This window comes from Strongylocentrotus purpuratus, unplaced genomic scaffold (assembly GCF_000002235.5).
Source record: "Strongylocentrotus purpuratus isolate Spur 01 unplaced genomic scaffold, Spur_5.0 spur5_scaffold_19, whole genome shotgun sequence".
In the NCBI taxonomy this organism is placed as follows: Eukaryota; Metazoa; Echinodermata; class Echinoidea; order Camarodonta; family Strongylocentrotidae; genus Strongylocentrotus; species Strongylocentrotus purpuratus.
In genome coordinates, this window is record NW_022145604.1 from 3,485,981 (window position 1) to 3,511,856 (window position 25,876).

At 37.6% G+C, this 25,876-nt stretch overlaps 1 protein-coding gene across 3 annotated transcripts in view; it reads right to left on the bottom strand.

Annotated features, from left to right (window-relative positions):
* Positions 1 to 2,434: 2,434 nt before the first annotated feature.
* Positions 2,435 to 25,876, bottom strand: part of LOC100888963 — a 76,987-nt gene continuing 53,545 nt past the window's right edge. Inside the window, exons 12-21 of one of the 3 annotated variants that reach the window (XM_030990047.1) lie at positions 19,041 to 19,385; positions 9,078 to 9,176; positions 8,041 to 8,139; positions 6,737 to 6,835; positions 5,707 to 5,805; positions 5,206 to 5,304; positions 4,170 to 4,268; positions 3,667 to 3,765; positions 3,168 to 3,266; positions 2,435 to 2,625 (exon numbers count right to left, since the gene is read on the bottom strand). In XM_030990047.1, coding sequence (XP_030845907.1) covers positions 2,519 to 2,625; positions 3,168 to 3,266; positions 3,667 to 3,765; positions 4,170 to 4,268; positions 5,206 to 5,304; positions 5,707 to 5,805; positions 6,737 to 6,835; positions 8,041 to 8,139; positions 9,078 to 9,176; positions 19,041 to 19,385 — 1,244 coding nt within the window. In that variant the 3' untranslated portion in view covers positions 2,435 to 2,518. The remainder of the gene's footprint in view (positions 2,626 to 3,167; positions 3,267 to 3,666; positions 3,766 to 4,169; positions 4,269 to 5,205; positions 5,305 to 5,706; positions 5,806 to 6,736; positions 6,836 to 8,040; positions 8,140 to 9,077; positions 9,177 to 19,040; positions 19,386 to 25,876) is intronic. The other 2 variants (XM_030990049.1, XM_030990048.1) reach the window with 2 other exon arrangements.

The following is a 25,876-nucleotide window of genomic DNA, read 5'->3' on the forward strand; positions in this document are numbered from 1 at the left end:
AACAAGTAATTTCAAACTTGTTGAATATCATATATCAAGTGAACTTTAATCCTTGTAAAGTCATCAAACTGATGAACTATGATAATGATATATTATATAACTTCATTCATGAAAAAGTGCTTTCAACTTGTGTAAATTTCAACAACAGTTTAACATCCTAATTATTATTGTCATACATCACAAGTACTAATCTAAACTACAAAGTGCCTCTAGACTTATAAAGGAAAGCTTTGATACACATTGATATAAAGTGACTTTTACACTATAATGCCTCTAGACTTATAGTAATACAAAACAAAATAATACAGTACACAATCGATATGAAGGTAATTTGTCTATATATAAAAAGACTAGTAAAACCTTCCTGGTCTGGGGTGTCTGTATCGGTATCCTGCTGTCAGTCAGTATGTGTCATGCGGTCAAATGAGGTCAAAATTGTGGGCAGTAATAAGTAGGTCAAATTGTAAAATCGTTTAAATTTTTTTTTTTAAATGTCACGTATAATATTTTTTCATAAAGAAAGACTTAGCATCAAGAAAATAAAAAACAAATATCCTTATACACATGTGGTTTGTTCAGTTTATCAATATTGCAGAGACAATCTTCATTTAAATTATGAAGTGTACTGTTTGCCAGTTTAAATTACGTCGTACTGCAACTGGTAACTGCATCTATAACCCTGGGTGACCATTTAGATATTTCATTCATTAAATTAATTTCAACTCAATTAAAAATCGAACTACAATTACAAAATATGAATACGAAACACGAAAGTATAATAGAATCAAAATAAAACACTATCACACAAATGTATCTGTCCATCTTTTAACTGCAGAAATGTTGCAGGTTTACAAAAGCCTCAAACAGTGATAAGCTAATTAATTGTTAAGACTAGCATGTGACATTTAACCATTCACAAATTATATTGCTCACCTTACCACTGCAAATTGGCAGGATTATGAAAGCCCTGAGCAATTGATCTCGTCTTAGACAAGCTTATATAGGGTGGTGATGTAATTTATTAAACTTCCAATTCCTTTAGCATGTTTAGCTACATATATTATATTCCTGGGATTATATTACATTAATGTAGAAGGGTAGAATCTTAGATAAAACAATTAAAAAGATTTCGACAAGTATACAAAGTAAATAAAAGACAGCTAGTGCAAACTACGAATTTGTTGCAAATAAATTACGCAGATGCACATTATTAAAAGTATTAAAAACAATTAACTACATGTAATCACTACGAATTTGTTGCAAATAAATTACGCAGATGTACATTATTAAAAGTATTAAAAACAATTAACTACAACACTATCCTCTCTTACATACTCACTTATAAACTTGGAACGAAAAATGTTACACTTGCCCAACTAGCAAACTAGCTGCTTGATGAGTTAAAAGCAGCGGAGCAATTTAATTTAGAAGTATGAAAAAAAGTAAAAACAGGAAAGTTCTAGGTGTCAGAGTTTGAGTTATTTAGCAAAGAAATCCGGGTCAAGCGAGACGTCGATCAATGTCCACATTATTATGGTCGTGGGTGCTGTCCGTCGATGTCATGGGTATTGTTTGCTTGTCGATGTGGATCCCGATCCGCAGTTCTCTGTCCGACGTGGTCTGCTGTTGGTGCATCGATGAATGTAGTCGTCGATAATGTCGGCACTCGGCAAGTCCAGTCTGTCGTTGATGTCATCTGTGCGTGTTGTCGTTGGTTCAGCGTTATGATCAGGCTCCATCTTAGCAATGGGTTAAGTCATCATCATTGTCATATATTGCTGTCCTTGTCATCGTCGTTGAATGGCTTGTCAGTCGTGATACTCATTCTGATGGTGATGAGTATCAGTCCTTTTTAAGGAAGCCGGGTCCTCCATCATGTCGTGTAGGGATCGGTGATTGTAGGCGAGGAGCATACATGATGAGGCGAGGAGCTTGTTTACAGTTTCAGCAGCATTTATTCAATCTTCTTGCTTAAGTACATAACACAATGACTCACTAGTAGACGACTCTAGAATCCGAGATACACAATATTATCTCTCCCTATGCCTGTAGCTAGTCTATCTCAAAACCCTTTTTCAGCGGGTGATGGCTGAATCCAAAGTCCCTATCATTATCCAACTTTACATTCAGGAAAGTTTGGGGAGAGAAACAATGTTAGGAGGGGAGACTTATTCATGCTTATCATTGGTCAATGGTCAGGGTTGTCATGGGAGTGGCTATAGAGAGTGTAAGTAACTGGGGTTTGGGCCTATGAGTCATAATTATTGGAATGTGGTTCGATCCTTGAATCAAAATCTTGGGTGATCATTAATGGTCAATTGTTTATAATAAAAGTAATGGGATAATGGGGTTCTGTTTTGTCATGGAGCAGGTGGGAGAAAGGTGAATGAAAGGTAAATGACTGAAGGAAGTGGGGAGTGATACAACCAGGGAGGTGAGCCCTGATACAACTACTACATAACAATATGTTACAATGTATTTTCTAACCTGTATTACACCAGGGAGGTGAGACTTTAACTCACATGCCCTGATTACACAAAGCTCCATCGAACCCCGCAGCACATGTACATGCATTGTTCTCACAGACACCTCCGTTCCGACATGGGTTGCTCCCAGAACAGTCAACTACAGAGAATACAGAAAATATCTTTAAATTCATGACGTATCTTTAACACTCACCCTTCACGTAGAAACACGTGAATGACGAGAATAAAATATCAAAATAATATTAGGTGATAAACAAAAATTTGAAGAATGATGTATCATTGTTATCATAAATTAACCATTATTTTCCTTTCAACGAAGTCCCTTATGAATCTTAGCAGTCACCGTTCACACGGAAATACAGTAAAGCCAATAATAAAATATCAAAATAACATTGGGCGATAAACACAATTTTGAAGAATGGTATATTAAAGAATGTCAAATTACATTGTATGTAGAATTCCCAACTTCTTTATAATAATCTTTTTTCGGGAGGGGGGGGGGGGTTCATGTAATAGTATTTATGTCAAATAAATAAAAAGGTAAATGGCCGATTAGATGATATCATGGCATAACTCTTGTTATCATTTAAAAAGCATTAATTTCCTTCAAACCAAAAGAAATATTTGACGTATACGATGACTCCCGAAGGCAATGGCATATGTGACAATAAATGTCCATACCTGTACTACACAAAGCTCCATCAAATCCCGCAGCACATGTACATGCATTGTTCTCACAGGTACCTCCGTTCCGACATGGGTTGCTCCCAGAACAGTCAACTACACAGAATAGAGAAAATATCTTTAAATTCATGACGAATCTTAACACTCACCCTTCACGTGCTAAAACGTGAATGACGAGGATAAAATATCAAAATAATATTGGGTGATGAACACAAATTTTAAGAATGATGTATTAAAGAATGTCAAATTACATGGTACGTAGAATTACCAACTTCTTTATAATACTCTTTTTTCGGGAGGAGGGGAAAGGGGGCGGGGTTGAATGTTATAGTGTTTATGTCAAATAAATAAAAAGGTAAATGGCCGATTAGATGATAACATGGCATAACTCTTGTTATCATTTAAAAAGCATTGATTTCCTTCAAACCAAAACAAATATTTGACGTATACGAAGACTCCCGAAAGCAATGGCATATGTGACAATAAATGTCCATACCTGTACTACACAAATCTCCATTAAATCCCGCAGCACATTTACATGCTTTTTTCTTACAGGTACCTCCGTTCCGACATGGGTGTCTCCTAGAACAGGCAACTACAAAAAAATAGAGAAAATATCTATAAATTCATGACGAATCTAAACATTCACCGTTTACGTGGACATACATTACGGCCAATAATAAACTATCAAAATAATATAGAGTGATGAACACAAATTTAAAGAGTGCTGTATTAAAGAATTTTAAATTACAAAGTACGTATGATTCCCCCGTCTTTATGCCACTCTTTTTTCGGGGGGGGGGGGGGGCGGAGGAAGGTTGAATGTTATAATGTTGATGTAGAAATAGATAAAAAGTTTCGAGGCACGATATGACGGTATCATGGCATTAATCTTGTTATTATTGAGTAACCATAAATTTCTTTAAAACCCAAACAACATTTGACGTATACGATGAATTCCGATAGCACTTAACATAATTTTACAATAAATGTCCATACCTGTACTACACAAAGCTCCATTAAATCTTGCAGGACATTTACATGCATTGTTCTTACAGGTACCTCCGTTCCGACATGGGTTGCTCCCAGAACAGTCAACTACAGAGAATAGAGAAAATATATTCAAAATTATGATGAATCTTTACACTCACCGTTCACTTGGAATTACATTAATGACAAGAATAAAATATCAAAATAATTACAATTACAATTACTAATGAAGCATTAAATAATGCCAGATTACAAAGTACGTAAGGTTTCCCCTCTTGTCTTTTTATCACTCTTTTTTCGGGGGGGGGGGGGCGGTTGAATGTTAAAATGTTGATGTTAAAAATAGACAGAAAGATTCGAGGCGTGATATGACGGGACCATGGTATTAATCTTGTTATCATTAATTAACTATTAACTTCCTTTTAACCAATATAATATTTGACGTATACGATGAATCCCGATAGCACGTAAAATACACTATCGCTCACAACGTTGGAATATTTTTTTAAACCCCAATTTATGAAATTATTTTGACTATGATCTATTCCTTATAGATCTAGATAATAGTTTACATTCTCAGATTTTATTGAATAATAAATTGCCAGTGTTTGTTTTGCGTGACTACTAAAGCATGTGTATGCTAACATGCTTATCAACTAGGGAACGTACGCCCTTAAAGGGACTTGATAATATTTTTTTAGATAAGAGATAGTGGTGCTAAGGTAGTGACTCCAATGCAAGATGTACAATTAAAGATAATCTGAAAATTTGAGTGAAAACGGATCATTATTCATGGTACAAATTGAGAAAAACTGATCGATTCCTTAATTCTCCCAACTATATTATTACAATTTAATTACATTTTAAGTGAATGGAAATCGTTTCAAAGCAATAAAATGGCTCTACATTCCATTCCATTCCTGAGAATGTATACTATTATCTAGATCTATTAGGAATAAATCATTGTCAAAATAATTCCATAAATTGGGGTAAACAAAAATCTAACTTTATGAGCAACAGTGTATGTTACAATAAATGTCCATACCTGTACCACACAAAGCTCCATCAAATCCCGCAGCACATGTACATGCATTGTTCTCACAGGTACCTCCGTTCCGACATGGGTGTCTCCTAGAACAGGCAACTACAAAAAAATAGAGAAAATATCTATAAATTCATGACGAATCTAAACATTCACCGTTTACGTGGACATACATTACGGCCAATAATAAACTATCAAAATAATATAGAGTGATGAACACAAATTTAAAGAGTGCTGTATTAAAGAATTTTAAATTACAAAGTACGTATGATTCCCCCGTCTTTATGCCACTCTTTTTTCGGGGGGGGGGGGGCGGAGGAAGGTTGAATGTTATAATGTTGATGTAGAAATAGATAAAAAGTTTCGAGGCACGATATGACCGTATCATGGCATTAATCTTGTTATTATTGAGCAACCATAAATTTCTTTAAAACCCAAACAACATTTGACGTATACGATGAATTCCGATAGCACTTAACATAATTTTACAATAAATGTCCATACCTGTACTACACAAAGCTCCATTAAATCTTGCAGGACATTTACATGCATTGTTCTTACAGGTACCTCCGTTCCGACATGGGTTGCTCCCAGAACAGTCAACTACACAGAATAGAGAAAGTATATTCAAATTTATGATGAACCTTTACACTCACCGTTCACTTGGAATTACATTAATGACAAGAATAAAATATCAAAATAATTACAATTACAATTACTAATGAAGCATTAAATAATGTCAGATTACAAAGTACGTAAGGTTTCCCCTCTTATCTTTTTATCACTCTTTTTTCGGAGGGGGGCGGTTGAATGTTAAAATGTTGATGTTAAAAATAGACAGAAAGATTCGAGACGTGATATGACGGGATCATGGTATTAATCTTGTTATCATTAATTAACTATTAACTTCCTTTTAACCAAAATAATATTTGACGTATACGACGAATCCCGATAGCACATAAAATACACTATCGCTCACAACGTTGGAATATTTTTTTAAACCCCAATTTATGAAATTATTTTGACTATGATCTATTCCTAATAGATCTAGATAATAGTTTACTTTCTCAGATTTTATTGAATAATAAATTGCCACTGTTTGTTTTTCGTGATTACTAAAGCATGTGTATGCTAATATGCTTATCAACTAGGGAACGTGAGCCCTTAAAGGGACTTGGTAATATTTTTTTAGATAAGAGATAGTGGTGCTAAGGTAGTGACTCCAATGCTAGATGTACAATTAAAGATAATCTGAAAATTTGAGTGAAAACGGACCATTATTCATGGTACAAATTGAGAAAAACTGATCGATTCCTTAATTCTCCCAACTATATTATTACAATTTAATTACATTTTAAGTGAATGGAAATCGTTTCAAAGCAATAAAATGGCTCTAAATTCCATTCCATTCCTGAGAATGTATACTATTATCTAGATCTATTAGGAATAAATCATTGTCAAAATAATTCCATAAATTGGGGTAAACAAAAATCTAACTTTGAGCAACAGTGTATGTTACAATAAATGTCCATACCTGTACCACACAAAGCGCCATCGAATCCCGCAGCACATGTACATGCATTGTTCTCACAGGTACCTCCGTTCCGACATGGGTTGCTCCCAGAACAGTCAACTACACAGAATAGAGAAAATATCTTTAAATTCATGACGAATCTTAACACTCACCCTTCACGTGCTAAAACGTGAATGGCGAGGATAAAATATCAAAATAATATTGGGTGATGAACACAAATTTTAAAAATGATGTATCGAAGAATTTCAAATGACATGGTACGTAGGATGCCCCCCCCCCCGTTTTTATACCACTCTTTTGGGGGAAGGAGGGGAAGGGTGAATGTTATTATGTTGATGTCGAAAAAATAAAAAAGGTTCAAGGCGCGATATTTCGATATCATGGCATGAATCTTGTTATCATTGATTAACAATTAATTTCCTTTAAACCAAGTCCCTTATGAATCTTAGCACTCAACCGTTCACATGGATATACAGTAAACCCAACAATAATATGTATAAATAATATTGGGTGATGAACACAAATTTTAAGAATGATGTATTAAAGAATGTCAAATTACATGGTACGTAGAATTCCCAACTTCTTTATAATACTCTTTTTTTCGGGAGGAGGGGAAAGGGGGCGGGGTTGAATGTTATAGTGTTTATGTCAAATAAATAAAAAGGTAAATGGCCGATTAGATGATATCATGGCATAACTCTTGTTATCATTTAAAAAAATTAATTTCCTTCAAACCAAAAGAAATATTTGACGTATACGATGACTCCCGAAAGCAATGGCATATGTGACAATAAATGTCCATACCTGTACTACACAAATCTCCATCAAATCCCGCAGCACATGTACATGCATTGTTCTCACAGGTACCTCCGTTCCGACATGGTTCCCACCTAGAACAGGCAACTACAAAAAATAGAGAAAATATCTATAAATTCATGACGAATCCAAACATTCACCGTTTACGTGGACATACATTACGGCCAATAATAAACTATCAAAATAATATAGAGTGATGAACACAAATTTAAAGAGTGCTGTATTAAAGAATTTTAAATTACAAAGTACGTATGATTCCCCCATCTTTATGCCACTCTTTTTTCGGGGGGGGGGGTGCGGAGGAAGGTTGAATGTTATAATGTTGATGTAGAAATAGATAAAAAGTTTCGAGGCACGATATGACGGTATCATGGCATGAATCTTGTTATTATTGAGTAACCATAAATGTCTTTAAAACCAAAACAACATTTGACGTAAACGATGAATTCCGATAGCACTTAACATAATTTTACAATAAATGTCCATACCTGTACCACACAAAGCTCCATTAAATCTTGCAGCACATTTACATGCATTGTTCTTACAGGTACCTCCGTTCCGACATGGGTTGCTCCCAGAACAGTCAACTACAGAGAATAGAGAAAATATATTCAAATTTATGATGAATCTTTTACACTCACCGTTCACTTGGAATTACATTAATGACAAGAATAAAATATCAAAATAATTACAATTACAATTACTAATGAAGTATTAAATAATGTCAGATTACAAAGTACGTAAGGTTTCCCCTCTTGTCTTTTTATCACTCTTTTTTCGGGGGGGGGGGGCGGTTGAATGTTAAAATGTTGATGTTAAAAATAGACAGAAAGATTCGAGGCGTGATATGACGGGATCATGGTATTAATCTTGTTATCATTAATTAACTATTAACTTCCTTTTAACCAATATAATATTTGACGTATACGATGAATCCCAATAGCACTTAAAATACACTATCGCTCACAACGTTGGAATATTTTTTTAAACCCCAATTTATGAAATTATTTAGACCATGATCTATTCCTTATAGATCTAGATAATAGTTTACATTCTTAGATTTTATTGAATAATAAATTGCCAGTGTTTGTTTTGCGTGACTACTAAAGCATGTGTATGCTAATACGCTTATCAACTAGGGAACGTACGCCCTTAAAGGGACTTGGTAATATTTGTTTAGATAAGAGATAGTGGTGCTAAGGTAGTGACTCCAATGCTAGATGTACAATTAAAGATAATCTAAAAATTTGAGTGAAAACGGACCATTATTCATGGTACAAATTGAGAAAAACTGATCGATTCCTTAATTCTCCCAACTATATTATTACAATTTAATTACATTTTAAGCGAATGGAAATCGTTTCAAAGCAATAAAATGGCTCTACATTCCGTTCCATTCCTGAGAATGTATCCTATAATCTAGATCTATTAGGAATAAATCATTGTGAAAATAATTCCATAAATTGAGTATAACAAATATTCCAACGTTATGAGCGACAGTGTATGTGACAATTAATTGTCATACCTGTACTACAAACAACTCCATTAAAACCCGCGACACATGTACATGCATTGTCCTCACAGGTACCTCCGTTCTGACATGGGTTGCTACCAGAACAGTCAACTGCACAGAGTAGAGAAAATATCCTTAAATTCACGACGAATCTTTACCGTACACGTGGACATATATGAATGAGCGAAATATCAAAGTAATATTAGGTGATGGACAGACAATTTAAGAATTTTATATCAAAGATTGACAAATCAAAAAAGTAGGTAGGTTTATCCCAATCTGTATATGTCTCTTTTTTCGAGGGAAGCGGTTGTAAGTTACAACTCTGCTGAATGTTCTAATTAAGATGCACATTATCAGAAGGCGGTGACTATCATTGGATCAAACTAAAGAATCACGTCTAATGTCCATCCGTAATAGGTCCATGGTTACTTAAAGTTCATACAATAATGAATGACTCATCACATCCATTACATCATTTCTTTTGATTTAATCGTTCAGGTATTCGCCTACGCGTACCCAAGAGCAACCGCTGTCGTTACAGAAAATCCTTTGTGCCGAATGTTATTCATATGTTTAATGCTAATGTTAGACGATACACGATGACCCTATTGGTGACGAATCGACCCTTTAACAGTCCCTTTGCCAGCCAGTTATATATTTTCCATGTAATTCTAACACCTGCCAATTGACCTCCTGCTTAATCTTGTCTCTGCTCTGTTACGCATAATTAGTATTTATAAAGCCGTTTTTGTTTAAATGTGCCACATAAGGCCCCCCCCCCCACAAAAAAAAATTTTTTGGTTCTCCTCGACCGCCCGCTCGTCATTTTCGGGCCGCTCGTATTTTTTTCCCCATTTTTTGTCTTCATTTTTTTTCTCCATTTTTTTTTAAATTTGTATTTTATTTTATTTTTTTTTAATTTTTTTTTTTAAATTTATTTATTATTATTTTTTTTTTTTATTATTATTATTATTATTATTTTTTTTTTTTTTTGGGGGGGGGGAGCAATACCATTTCATGCATTTGCAAGAATCAAAATGCGGGACGTTGCCAGTTTGGACTTTTCAGTATGCAATTAGGTATTTATTAAACTTGCTATTTTTCTATTTCTATGTCAAAATGCTTTTCATTCAAATCAGGTTCTGAGCATTCTTAAACTCATTTTAAAGCCCATCTGTGCTAGTTTATAGGAGGGATTAGACCACCGTGCAAGGTGACTGGACAGGTGGTTCTCTCATCCAATCAGCTCTCAGTTAATATAAGATAAAAAGGATCATGGGGGACCAATGGTCACCGATTAGGCATTGTTTGCTACATAGAGGGCGCAAGTAGCTATAAGTAGTACAATGGAGATTTAAAAGGTGCTGTTTTTCAAAACCAAAAATACTTTCTGTGTTGGTCTTGATATTCATTGTACATTAAACTAGACTTTTACTATATTAAAGTGTTTTATAGAATTTGTTTGTTTAAATGCTCAACATCCTAATGATTTATTTTTTTGAATGGAAAACAAATTTATTTATTTATTTTTTTTAAATGGAGAAGAAAAAAAAGAAAAAAAAAAATCCGCCCGCCCGCCCCTACTCCAGAAAAGCGATCGAGGACAACAAAATGATGTTTTTTTGTTAGGCCTAATGGACCGGTTTCAGTAGGGTGTTTGGGTTGGGTGCGTGGGTCTTTGTCGGGGTGCCTGGATGCGGGAGGCTCCATTCGCCTGTTGGGAGTGGTTGTGTTTCGGTGGGCGGGGTGTGAGTTGCGTGCATTGGTTGTTGCTAGGTTGGGCGAGCTCTAATGTATTGCCAGCCTGGTAGCGGCTACAATTCGCATTCTGCCTGTTGGGATACGATTGTTCCTGGCGGGTGGGTGGAGTCAGCCGTGTCAGGGCGCTTCGCGGGGACCTGCGCATCCGACGTGGACACGTTGCGAAACTGGTCTATTCAATTCAATTTAATTCAATTTCGGTTTATTAATATCAACATATACAATGTACAATGCTGTAGTCCAGGGACCAATAATGCAATGTTTACATAAAATGTGCATAAAACAGGAATGATCATATAAATGTACAATAAAAATGATAAAAGATAAAGTTAACATTATTGTTCATACCTAAAGTTATATACATATATAAATAATTGATAATAGATGGATGAACAACCTATAACAGTTACTTGAAATATTGAACCAATTATTGTAAGTAAAAATAATCTTTAAATACCAACAAATTATTAAAACAAAAATATATACATATATGTATAGAGAGAGAGAGAGGGGGGGAAATTGTTATATTGCAATTGTTAAAATGAGATCGATAGACTGAAAAAGTATACATGCAGGTGTGTCAGTTGTGTGACAGGTAAGGTCAAATTATGTTGAATGGAATTATTACATTAAATATATATCATAAAAGCATTTCATATAAGGTGATGTATAATGCCTAAGAGCATACACAAAGTCTTATAACGGTTGAGTTTCCACATTACATTTTAAATTAAAGTTGAGCTAAATTATGTTATTGCAGCAGAATTATACACGGTGGTTTAAGAACAACTTTATAAGAAAAATGAAAAGCACTCAATAATATATGCACGAATTTTTGATTTTTGGATTGATCTTGAGTTCAATTAAACAAAGTAACAAAACAATAACTATAATATTACTTTTTAAATACACAGTAAACAATTTATCTATATGTGTCGCTTACAATTTGTCCCCCTTCCTTTTCCTTTTTCTATCCCCCTCCCTCTATTTATATCCTCCCCTCTCCTTTCCCTCCTCCACCGTGTCCAGTATTGTTCTTTCTCCCACCCCCTTTCTCTCTCTCTCTCTCTCTAAATCTCTCCCCTCCATTTCTCTCTCTCCCCCTCTCTCTCTTCTTACTATTTCGCTCTTCAATCTGGTCTCCTTTCGACCTCTTTCTCTCTTCTCAATCTTTAAATGTCGACTCCTTTCTTAGGTTTTCCCTATTATTACGTAACTTTTTAAGTCATGACTCTCGTGTGAATTTGTACATTATGTGACGTATACACCTAAGTGTTTATCAATTATCTTGTAACTACGTTGCATTTTGCTTACGTGCTGCCAGTGGAGGCCAATTTTCTATGTTTTGAATATGGATCAATAAAAAATTCTATCTATCTACTGTACCCTAGTAGATGTTGTTGTGTCATGGCAACCAGGAGCGGATCCAGGATTTCTTGGGGGGGGGGCAAATTTGAAATTATGTCAGATGAGCAATTTTTTAATACCTTATTTGTAACACTGGCAGGACACTAATTTGCTTGGGGTCCAGGGCGCGGAGCCCCGAGAAGCTTAGGGGTTGTAGGCATTAAATTACCGTCAAATCAGCATCCAGTGGCCCGCCTTAGGGCCCTATGTGGAATCCAGGGGACAGCGCCCATGGAAGGTCAAGGGTTTTAGGCATATTTTGATTCCTCATTATTTTGTGACACTATCAGGTCACTATTCTTTTTTTCTTTGTTTCTCTTTCCCTTTAAAAAGTTTTTTTTCCAAAAAAGTGTGTGTGTGTGGGGGGGGGGGGCTCGAGGCCACCGAGCCCCGCCATTACGCTGGCCCTGACATGTAGGCCTCTAAACAAGCATATTTCTTGCCTGACTGTGAATTTTTGGAATTTGTCATTTTCCAACAAACACATAAAAAAGTATAATTTACTAAAAACTGGAGGAAAAATCTCGGAAAATGACGTAATTTCAGCAACATTTGTAAATCACCGGTATCGAATTTCATTGGGGGAGGGGCAAATGCCCACCCCCCCCCCCCCCCCAAAAAAAAAAAAAAAAAAAAATATTACACCTTGTTGGCGGGAAAATCTCGAATGATTTCCCCAACCTTACTTCTTTCGCTTTCCCTTCTCTTTCCCTTTCCCTTCCCTTCCTTCTCTCTCTTTTAAGTTTGCTGGGAGGGGAGGCAAGCGCCTTTCGCCCCCCCCCCCCAATCCACACGTTGTTGGCCGGATTATTCCTAACTGATCTCCCTTCTTTTCACCCTTTTCTTTTCTTCTTCCTTTTTTTTTGGTTCAGCTTCTCATTCCCTTTCCCTTCCTTCTCTTTTTTGGCAGGGGCGGGGGGGGGGGGGGCAAAGACCACCTTTACACCCCCTTCTTTTCTTTTCTTCTTCCTCTTATTTCCTTCCCTTTATCTCCTCCTTTTCTTTTTTCTTTCCCTTTGCTTCCTTCTCTCTTATTTTTGTGATGGGGGAGGGGGAGGGGGGGAGGCAACAAATTGGGAGGCAAGGCCCTTTCGGCCCCACTTCCCCGATCTCCTTCTTTCCCCCTTTTCTTTTCTTCTTCCACTTCTTTCTTTCCCTTTCTCTCCTCTTTCCCTTCCCTTTCCCTTCTTTCTCTCTCTCTCTCTCTCTCTCTCTCTTTCCTTCTTCTTCTTCTTCTTCTTCCCGTGCAAGTACAGTCCTCGGTAGAGTATTTTCGTAGTGTTGTGTAGTGATGTGAACGAGTGTGCCATGCTGCATTGTGTGAGCCTCCAAAAAAGAGGTCCCAAACGGTTTTAGAATTTAGTAGTAAAAACTAAAAAGTGTTCATTGTGCAAGTAAAAATAACTCCTCCTCCAGCTAGTTTTGACGCAGAGTCACCCCAATCAGCTGCCCCTTGTACTGTTCCAGAGAAGAAGCTGCTGTCACAGTGGTAGGGAGCTGGTTCCATAAGCAGATGGCACTGGGGAAGAAGGAGTTTTGATACCCAGAGGTCCTGCAGAGTTGATGTCGGTATTGAGCTTGTCGTCTTCCAGATGATCGTAATACTGGGATGTAGGGTGGTTCAGGAGGAATGGCAATTAATCCATGCAAGATACGATATAGCATGGTAACTTTCAGATGAGCTCTTCTTTCGGAGAGAGACTGCCATTTTAGAAGGTGGAGCATTTCGGTATAAACACTGTGTCTTGGGTGATGGTCTCCTAGAGTGAACCGAGCAACTCGCCTCTGAACCATTTCGAGTTTTCGAATTTGGTCTTGGCAGTGAGGGTCCCAAGCTGTTGAGGCATAGTCAAGGATGGGGCGTACATGTGTCATGAAGGCTTGTTCCTTAATTTTCTTGGGGCAGCCATGCAGATTTCTCTGAAGGAGCCCTTGTGTGCTGTTGGCCTGCTTGCATGTGTTGTCTACATGTGTCTTCCAGCTTAGCTTGCAGTTGATGTGTACTCCAAGGTATTTGGCATTGTCTACAGTTGGAAGCTCAACTCCATGGAGTAAGTAAGGTGAACGGATGACATTTTTCACCTTGTTGGTCACTCTGAGGACTTCACACTTGCTTGGGTTAAAAGACACATGCCACTTGGTTTCCCAGTCTGGCAGGTGGTTAAGATCTTCTTGGAGTGTGTCTGCGTCGGCTTGTGAGTTAATGTGTCGGTATAGTAGACAATCATCTGTAAACATCCGAGCTTCTGAACGGACACAGTCTGGCAGATCATTGATGTAAGCAAAGAAGAGAAGGGGGCCAGGACAATCCCTTGTGATACGCCCGAGGTCACACCTGCCGGAATAGAACTTGTTCCATCCAGTATAACCTGTTGTACACGATCTAAAGACTCAACAGAGGAGGTTACCCTGGACACCATAATAGGCTAGTTTGCTCAGGAGTCTTTCATGTGGTACTTTTTCAAGTGCCTTTGAAAAATCTAACAGCACTGCATCGATCTGCTGCTTATTGTCCAGTCCTTTGCCAAGGTCATTGATAGTTAACAGCAGCTGGGATTCACATGAATGGTGTTTACGGAATCCATGCTGCTTTTCGGATAGAATGCCGTTAGATTCCAGGTGGTTCATGATCTCTGAGAATTTTATGATGTGCTCCAAAGTCTTAGGCCCGTATTCTGAAGTCAGGTTTAGTTAAACCTAGGTTTAACTTTAAACCCGGGTTTAACTAAGCCAGACTTCAGGTCTAAGTATCATTTCAGTTTCTGAAAGCCAGGTTTAGTTAAACCCAGGTTTAAGTCTAAAACCCAGGTTTAAAGTTAAGCCAATGTTTAACTACCATGGAGATGTAGTCTGCTTCTACTGCACATGCTCAGTACAGCTCATCCATCTTCAAGGGTAGCTGATATAGGCTTTTTTATAGCTGGATTTCGTGCTGCAAATTTAATAACTTCAATTTAAAATATTCGACACAAACAAATCTCTTTCGAAGCAACCATTGAACGTTATGACCTGATTTTTTTGTTTTGTTTTACCCTTTGATTTATTGTTAAACTGCTGAAAAAGTCTGAATCGAGGTGGAATTGTTCTTTACGAATAAATAAATAATACAAAAATCAGGATTCTACAATTTCTGTATGCCCAGATTGGTCAAAACTTCCAGAACATCATAAAAATGCTCTAAATAAGATTTAAATGACTAAAAGAGAAACTAAAAATGATCAAAAATACCTTCTTGATGCAAAATAACTAGTCCAAAGTCAACATTGCAGAAGCTCATTTGTTTGATTTTTAGTTTTTTTTTAATAATAATAATAATAGCTCGTTCTTATATAGCGCTTTTCAGGACCGGAGGCCCTCTCAAAGCGCTTTACAGATAAGTATATTATTACCCCGGTCATTGGATTCAGGCTTACCCGCACACATTGTATGCACGTTCTCCACTCCCTGGGGAGCATTCCAGCCAGGCGTCATTTTTACAAGCGCACACTTGCTAATCTAACCACATTAGCTTTCGCATCCTACCGGGTACCCATTTAACACCTGGGTGGAGAGTGGCAAATGTAGATCAATGTCTTGCCAAAGGACATTAGTGCTGCGGCAGGACTTGAACCACGGACCTTGTGATCCACAGTCCGGTGACTTATCCACTCGTCCACAACACCTCTATCATTTAGGACAATGGAATCCTTTTTCGAACCGACGTGTCGGGTATCGGATACCTCGGGTATCATGATCTCCTTCTGCACCGTGCGCGCATATCATCGATCGTGCGCGCATTCATTCGTTCAAGTACACACAGTTTAGAAATATTGCATTGTCGTTTGTCCTAAAAAAAACGCTTGAAATTCGACCATATTATATGAGCTTCAATGTTGACTTTGGACTAGTTATTCTGCATCAAGAAGGTATTTGTGATCATTTCTCTTTAAGTCATTTTAATCTTATTTAGGTCTAGATCTCTAGATATCTAGATCTAGATCTAGACCTCTAGTGCATCTTTCGGGGCATCTTTAGGATGTTATGGATGTTTTGACATCATAATATTAATAATAGACTAGGCGCGCCTAATCGGTCTAGAGTCTAGACTAGATCTAGGGCAGAAATTGTAGGATTAGATTCTACCCAAAACTCTACTAGGTCTAGAGTTCCGGCTTAACACACTCGTTGGCTCTTAATTATGCTAATCCATGATTGTCTTATTAATATAGATTTTGCTCTTCATTAATTTACTCTTAACTCTAATTCAACCTTAGGCCTAGGTCTACAGTTTTATTTTAACTCGCATTTGTTTACATCGTTGGGACGCAATTCAAAAATGTGCATTGCACTCACAGTTTCAAAACTACGTGAGCATAACGTCAAACTAAAGGTATGGGGCTACTAGATCTATATTTGTTTTCCTCTGCAACAAAGTGATACGTGTTGTCGATTTACTTTGGCAATTTTTTAGTTTCAAGTATTGTCGTACTATACAAATCACACTATCTTATATAAAATATAAAATCTTAAGACTTAGAAAATATTAGGCATAAAGATTCAATAAGCAAATGAAGTATCCAAATTAATGTTCAAACTTGCCGAAGGCATTAAATCACAAAGCCCACTTTCATCCGCAAGCGATGTGTGTGTCGCCTTGTACTGTTGGAGTCAGTGCAAATCGCTGTTTGTTTGGTATTTAAAAAACAACAGCGATGCAAAAAAAATCATCGTCGCAATGATTATGAAAGGTTCTTTTCTTTCCACAAGAGGTCTCTCCGGTCTCATTATTTGCAATAATTCGTCGTAATGCCTTTTAATGGTGTCTTCTTCTCCTCTGAATTTCCAACAAATAGTTAGACCTGACTTAAGCCAGACTTAAACTAGGTGTACCCCAGGTTTAAATATGTGTACAATTTCCACAGAGTTAGACCAGGCTTAAACCTAGGTTTAAGTTAAACCTGACTTCAGAAACGCAAAATTAAACCTAGGTTTAAATCTGAGAGTTAGGCGAGGCTTAGACTAGACTTAAACCTAGGTTTAAAGTTAAACCTGACTTCAGAATACGGGCCTTACAGTTTAGAGAAGTTAGGGAAACGGGTCGGTAGTTACAAGCTTCATGTCTGTTACCTTTCTTGTAGATTGGTGTTACAGAAGCTGAATTTCAGTCGGTAGGGAATAGGGATTCAGCCCTGATGTAGTGTTGACTGGTACAGCAGTGAAAGGACAGGCGCAAGTTCTGTCGAACACTCTTTGAGGAGGCGTGCAGGAAGGTTGTCAGGTCCTGATGCTTTGTGTGGGATGATCTTTGACAGCAGTTTCCAAACACCGGTCTTCAGACTCTAGCCTCTAGATCAGGAACACTGTTCAGATCTTCTTTGGTAAAAACAGATGAAAACTGATCATTAAGGAGAACTGCCTTTGGTTGGCTGTCACAGTGGAGAATCCCATCTTTCAGAAGGAGGGGTACTCCAGTGTTATCACATCGCTTGTTCTTGATGTACGTCCAGAATCGTTAACCACCACTAGGCCCCTCACCACAGATCAGATCTGAGATGTATGTCTGGTAGGCTTTGCGGCATTCCCTTTGCATGGTTTTCTTCACTTCTTTGTACCGTGTAACGTCAGGCTGGCTGTTGTCAACAGCTGATCTTGATCTTCTAAACGCCCTTTTCTTCTTCCTCGAGAGTCGTTTCAAGTTAGCCGTAATCCAGGGTTGGCTAAATATACATGTCGTCATCTTAGATGGGACTTGGTTCTCAACAACAGATAGGATCTTGCTTTTTATCTGTGACCACTGGGTTTCAACTGGAGTCTCTAGTGACATCTGAGATAGGTGTGTCTCTGCAAAGCTTTCCAGCTCCTCTCTGATTTCATCCATGTTTGCATTTTTCCAGAGGTAGATTTTTGCGGGGGGGTCATGACACAAGTAAGTAGATTTGTTTTCCTTGTGCATCATCTTAGTAGAAGGACTTGACTCTGGGAAGCAAGACAATTTCTGCTAGTTACATGCAACTGTATACTACATTAGGTTTATTCAGCTGCACTTATCATCAAGAGGACTTGTCATATCGATTTAATTCATTTGGATATCATTACACATTGTAACAAGTTTCATCGCATGTGTTTCGCAGAGGAGGAGTTTTTATTTGGTGAGCTTATATTCTTAATATTTATTGTTTGGAATTCATACCTCGAATACCTACACGTGCAATATTTTATTAAAAATGTGTAACATATTTTAGCCAATATTATGAAAGAAAATTAAAAGACGATGAAAGACGAAAGACGATATTGATGCATACATTTCGTTAAATACTAAGGCAAAAGTGAGGGCTTTATTTTTGTTAAGCGTCCGGACAAACAACCCCCCATCAATATTGATAAGAAGGGAATGAACGTGTGGGCTCTATGCATTCGGAAGCTTTCGAGAACAAGACGAAAGGAAAAGAGGACGCTAAGCCCACGGAAGTTAAAAGAAGGGTAAGCCGAGCGAAATATCGGCCTGCGCATGCACGAAATCACATAACTCAATCTCCTGTTTCAAGTTCAAGACGATTCCCGGACCCGGCTGAAATGAGGTCCGGTCTGTAAACAAACAGGACGGGGCGGTATATCATCTTCATGTTGCATAATTACAAGAGGTTTTCTTAGATTAATTTTAGTAATTAGGCGCGTTAAGAATTAATCTTATTAATACTATTATTTCTGGTAAAAATGGGAACATGGTTCACGTTCATCAATCGACTTGTGTTGAATATTACTGCTTCAACGAACGGAGCGTTATATTCCATCGATATTTTAAAAGAACATTTATCCAACACTCACTTGATAAGTCAAAGGGAATGATCTCAGCTTCCACCTGAAGCCTGGAGTAACTCTTTCCTCCTATGACAGCAAACCACATCTCATTGGTACCTACATAGACATCATCAGGAGCGTAGTCTATGGCTCCATGGATAGTTGTGGTGACAGATTGTATATCAGACGGATCATTACCTGTCCCTATTTGGACTTCATCATCATAGCTTAGATCCATATATTGAAACGCGATTCGAAAACCATACATAGTACTTGTTTGTACCAAGCTTGCATTGAACCATCGGCTAGTGCGGGTGAGCGGTATGTTGATGAAATGTGATTCGCCTTTCTGCAGATATGTAGCTAAATTATCTGTTTCAAAAAAGATTAAAGACAAGAAAGAAAAAGAAAAATAAAATAAAATAAAAACAAGTGACATATAATAACGATAAGTTCGTCAACTGGAGATTGGTATTGAAGCTTCGTCAACTTGCACTGACAAATATGGTAGCCTCTCCCGAGAAAGTTACTCTTTATTATCCATATCTGATTTTACCGCGAAAAGATGATATTTTCTGTACAAAACACAAGACAGCATAACAACGTGAAAAACATGGCCGTCATATGACAAAATCAGGAGTCTTTAACGAAGGACGATAGGATATTAATCCGCTGTGATAATGACATTGAAACTCATTGAAAAGAACAAAGCAGATTCCGTGGGTAAGAAGACAAGTATCCCTCTATAATATGTTCTTAATCAGTATATACTGTTACGTAGTACATGTACCTGTCTTCCTTCCAGTCATTTACCTTCCCCCACTTTCATGATCTAAAACAGAACTCCATTATCACTAGACGGTAGGCCTACCCCATTATTCATAGACACTGACCCCATTATCTTGTGATTATAATCACCCCAGAGAGTTAACTTCAAGACAGCCAAGATAGATGTGGTAGGGTGTGGGGCTGTGCTTTTGGGATCTCCCAAACAAAATTCAGATTTTGCACCAAAGATTTTGAAAAAAAATCAATGTGGAATTCTACATTGTGGATACAAGCAAGGAGTGAAGGATCAGGAGGATACATATTTGATGATTTTTGTGTGCAAAGGATAACCAAGATTTTGATGGATACTGTTTGCACCTCTAGTCTACATGTACACTTTCAGTAAAGTCCCATGCAGCACATTTCATGTTAGCTACTTGAAACAGCTCTGACTTGGAGGCCATCTTGGATAAGTATACAATTACAAAATTACAATTTGTAAATTTTAATTTATTGATCAGCCATAGCTGATAGACATGCTGAGGGCATAGTGTCGTGGACGAATGGATATGTCACCGGACTTTAGATCACAAGGTTCCGGTTCAAGTCCCACCGCGGCACTAATGTCCTTTGGCAAGACATTGATCCACAGTTGCCACTCTAAATCCAGGTGTTAAATGGGTACGCGGTAGGATGCGAAAGCTAATGTGGTTAGATGAGCAAGTGTGCGCTTGTAAAAATGACGCCTGGCTGGAATGCTCCCCAGGGAGTGGAGAATGTGCATGCATTGTGTGCGGGTAAGCCTGATTCCTATGACCGTGTAATAATATATATATATCTGTAAATATAAAGAGCTTTGAGAGGGCCTTCGGTCCTGAAAAGCGCTATATAAGAACTAGCTATTATTATTAGTATGGTTCAAGCCTCAAGGACTAGTCTACATTTTGCTGAGTGAGTACCACAGAATTAAACCTAGACTTTGCACTGAACACTGAAGTTTTAATACCCATACATGTAAGTAAATGGCCTTGCTCCACTAGCAGAATCCGCCCATGATTACGAGGAAAAACATCAAACCATTAGTGGTAAATGTGACCAAGATATTACGGTTGTGTCAAAAGTAGGCTATGTGCAAGCTGCAATTTGTGATGTATGTAAACATTATATTATCAGAAATGCGGGGGCCTCTCAGATGAGCTATTCGACATCGTGACAAGATTTGGAATGCAAGGTACCCAAGGTATCCCATGGCATTGTAGTATTTGCAAGAAATATGCCAAAGGAATGACAGATGAAATTATCAACCTGAAAAGAGTTACAACAATCGATGCGGGATGTTACAAATGCATGGACAAGCTGCTCAGCCGCCTTTATGGTGAGATACTTGCGAATAGCACGGGGATCGCGGAGACTGTTGGTCGCAAGTTTAACACTTGATGATACTTGCGACTCCATGGTCACATTGGAGTAAACCAAAAATAACTCCAAGATTTTGAACTTTCTTCACTGGAGTAAGTGATGACGAACCAATATTCAGATTGGGGGTTACCAACTTGGCGAGTTGCTGCTTCAAACCCAGTATAACAAACTTCAAGTAAGGATGCAGCCCTTGACTTACTTTTGGGCATAGTGTATAGGAGCCCAAACAATTAAAATGATCAAAATGACCGCCTGAATCGAGTTTTGACACATTTAAATGATGAACGTAAAGATATAATGACTGTCGGCGACTTCAAATACAGAGACGTTGATTGGGAAACATGCAAAGTGCTTCAAGCAAATCAGGTGCATTTCTCGAAGTCATATAGGACAATCTATGGTGTCAGCATGTGACTCAACCTACAAGGCTTGATTCAATTTTGGATCTTGTCATCACATCTAATCCTGACACGATCGATGAAGTGGTGGTCCTCGCACATCTTGGAACCAGTGATCATAATATGTTAAGTTGGGAAACTAACTACTATATGTCCAACCATGTGTACATCAACCTAAGAGAGACTACAAAAATGCTGACTTTTAATCAAATCAGAACACAACTTAAAAAATAGATTGGGCAAAGGAACTTGAAAACTAGATAAAACGTGGAACACAATTGAAATAAAGCTGAAGCAGTTAATTATGTACCATTTAAACGGCAATCTAGAAAGAAGAAAGCTATCTGGCTCACAAAAAGGAACACAGAAAAGTATCCGTCGAAAGCATCGAGCTTGGAAAAGGTACAAATCAGATAAGACAACCAAGAACTTAGAGGACTACAAGAAATGCCAGAGGGACGCCAAACATGAAATAAAGACGGCAAAACGTGACTTCGAGAAGAAACTAGCTCAAAACATTAATGAAGATTCGAAGAGCCTCTATGCATATGTTCGATCAAAACAAAAGGTCAGATACAATGTAGGACCTCTTTAAAGAGAAACTGGAGAGTAGGTCCCATCTGGCCAACAAACGGCAAATATCTTAAACGAATACTTTGCAGCAGTCTTTACTGAAGAGGACGTAAATGTTCCCCAGAATGTGTTCAAAGGAACTATTGAAGAGATCATTGCTGAGATAGAAATCACTGAAGATTGTGTGAAAAAGAAGCTTGAAGACCTCGACCCATCCAAAGGAGCGGGTCCAGACGATATACCAACAGCCTTTCTAAAAAAAACCTGGCTGAAGAACTAAGAAAATCACTAAAGAACATGTACCAGAGGAATGGAGGTCAGCCCATATAACTCCAATGTTCAAGAAAGGAGCAAGATCCAAACCGGAGAACTACCGACCGATCATCCTAACATCAGTCAGCTGTAAAGTACTAGAGAGCATTATCAAAGACAAAATAAATGACCACGTAAATATACACTGTCTGATACAGGATACCCAGCATAGTTTTAGGAAAGGGAAATCTACAACTACCAACTTGCTTAGAGTACCTGAAAATCATCACCAAGTCAGTAGACAGTTATACACAAAAAGTTGTAGTATACCATGACCTAACAAAGGCCTCCGATACCGTCCCACACAAGAGACAAGTAAAAAAAAAAGATCAATACCCATGGAATAGATGGTAACATATTGCAGTGGATAACAGCCTGGCACAACAGTCGCAAGCAGAAAGTTGTTACCCAGGGAGCCAAATCTTGCTGGAGACATGCTACCAGCTCTGTAGTACACAGATCAGTCCTGGGACCACTGTGCTTTCTGATATATATGAATGACCTCGAACTTGGGTTAACCGACAAATCAACAGTTAAAAAATTTGCTGATGACACCAAGCTAATCCATCCAATGCAAATAGACAATGATAGAATAGAAATGCAAAACTCCATCAACCACCTTCACAGATGGGCAAATACATGGCAGATGATAAACAATGCCGACAAATGTGGAGTCATGCATTTTGGAACCCACAACCCACACTACACATACACAATGGGCAACTCCAAGCTGAAAGAAAGTACAGAAGAAAAAGATCGAGGGGTTCTAGTACACAAGTCCCTGAAAGTTGCCTCTCAGTGTGCTGCAGCAGCAAATAAAGGAAATAGGACACTAGGAATGATCAAATGCAACTTTACATTCAGGAGTAAGGAAGTGATCTTAAAACTGTACAAATCACTCGTCAGACCCCACCTAGATTACGCCATTCAGGCATGGTGTCCCTACCTGGAAAAAGTCAAAAAGAAGTTGAAAAAAGTTCGAGCAAGAGCCACAAAACTCAAGTATTCAACATCTACCATACGAAGAGAGATTAGCAAAACTGAAACTAACTACTTTGGAAAAAAGAAGAGAGAAAGGAGACCTACTGCAAACCTACAGAATAATGACGCAAATCGACAAATCCAAACCCGAGAATTATTTTCAGTTTGCTAACTATGATAGAACAAGAGGCCATTCCATAAAGCTAGCCACAACAAGAAGCCGCCTTGACATCAGGAAAAAATTATATAGCCAGAGAGTTGTAAGCAAATGGAACAAGCTGCCACAAACTGCCATTGATGCTCCCACACTTCTCAGCTTCAAACGACAACTATCCAACCTGGGTTTTAAAAATGGGTCCCATGGAACCCCCTTAACCCTGTCACACCACACTGTCTATACTTGATCTTCATCACCAAGATGGCGAGGTGTGGCCTTCAAGGTATAAAGTATATTCAAGGTATATTCAAGGAACCACATTTTAAGAACCATGACTCATAGGCCCAACCCAAGTCACTTACACTCTCCATTACCAATCCACATAATACCTTAGCAACCTTGATAGACAGTTGACCATAGACCAATCAAATCCAACATTGTTTCACTCCTAGAACTTTATGAGATAACTGAAGTTCCTCACCTAGGAAAGGGAGTTGAGTTTTGATCACCATTAGACCAAGACTCTCTTTCTAGCTGGTTCTCTCTTCATCTTGTGTTTTACATAATTATTATGAGGAAGTAAATAAGATGTAACTGATTTAACTCTCAACCATGTCGTGTTGGGATCAGTTTATGAGTTATTGGCAGTAGGAGAGGTACATACAATGAAGCAGCATGAAGGGACTTGTAATTGCGGAGTCATCTGAGATTATTTATTATCTCCAAACTTTGGAGACAATAAATTCTCTCATATGACTCCGCAATACTGATTGTATTGTTATGTAGTACATTGTATTTCTAAAATTAAATTACCTTTGTGGCATTTTTAGGTCCTAAGAGGGGGCTAGAAATGTCATAAATAAGAATAAGAGCAATAAACCATTTGTGGTTTGCGAGATTTATGTTTGCGAGAGAGTAAAGTACCAGTAGGGCAATTCCACAGTAACGGAAGGACACTCAGACAAGATTTTTGAACTTCAGGTTCATACTAAAAGAAATGTTTTATTAGTATGTATTAAACTATGGGGAACAAAATGTGTTTCAGTCAAGTGGAAAGCTTCATCAACTTCACAAAGTTTGGATAAACACTAATTAACTGGAAAAACCATGTCCATTTTTATGTCCTTCTGTTACCGAGATAATTAATATGCACATTCTTAAACTACTTAACTATAATGACAATTTTTTTTGGGAGAATTAAAGGCACTTATATAGGTATTATATCTGTACTGTTTCACATCTTATACTAATAAAACAGTTCTTTTAGTATGAACCTGAAGTTCAAATATCTTGTCTGAGTGTCCTTCCGTTACCGTGGAATTGCCCAGTAGTAACTATCTAACTCGCTATTTAAATTTTGCTCTTAAAGGCAGTCTTTACTACTTCAGCCAGAAGGGATTGATTGGATCACCCAGCGAGCCAGGGAGGTCACTGTGACAGGTGGCTATCTCATTAACTCAGCTCTTACTTAACATAAGAAAAAGAGGATCATGGGGGACCAACAGGCACCGATTGGGTACACCAAGTAGCTACAAGTAGAACAGTGTGCCTTTAATAGAGCGCACCGGCCGTAGCGATAACTCGCTATTTGAATTTTGCTACTACTTTATAGGAGAGCGCCAACTGTAGCTATCTAACTCACTATAGTCTAGTAGACGTTACCATATACCATGTACATGACCTGGGGGTGTTTCACAAAGATCCTAAGTCGAACTTAACACTAAGTTGGCCTTAAAAATTATGGACAGCCATTGGAGTCTTTAAATGAAATATATTCAAAAGCAGAAATTCAAGTATTTTAGACTTTTTATTAATTCCACATCCAGAACATGAAATCTCCTTGATGATAGAAAATATGAATGATTTCAATAAACAATGAATGCCTTTCAAAATAACTTTTACAAAATATTTTCAAAGATGCTAATGGCTTTCCATATTTTTTAAGTCCAACTTAGAGATAAGTTCAACTTAGGATCTTTGTGAAACATCCCCCTGGAAAAGTTGTTAAGTACAAGAATTTTTTGTTGATTCGTGTTCTAAATTTTTTTTAAATTGAAGTAAAATTAGTTTGGTTGCCACCTTGGCAACCTTGGGCAACTTTTTTTAGTTAGCATATATGTGCAATGTGTAATATGATACTAATCTTAATCCAGGAAGCCTGAAAATATTGGTAGTATGACTATGACGAGGAATTCATTTATGACACTATTTTTTAATTGTAAGTATTGCAATCGTCTTAAATAGCATAATAAACA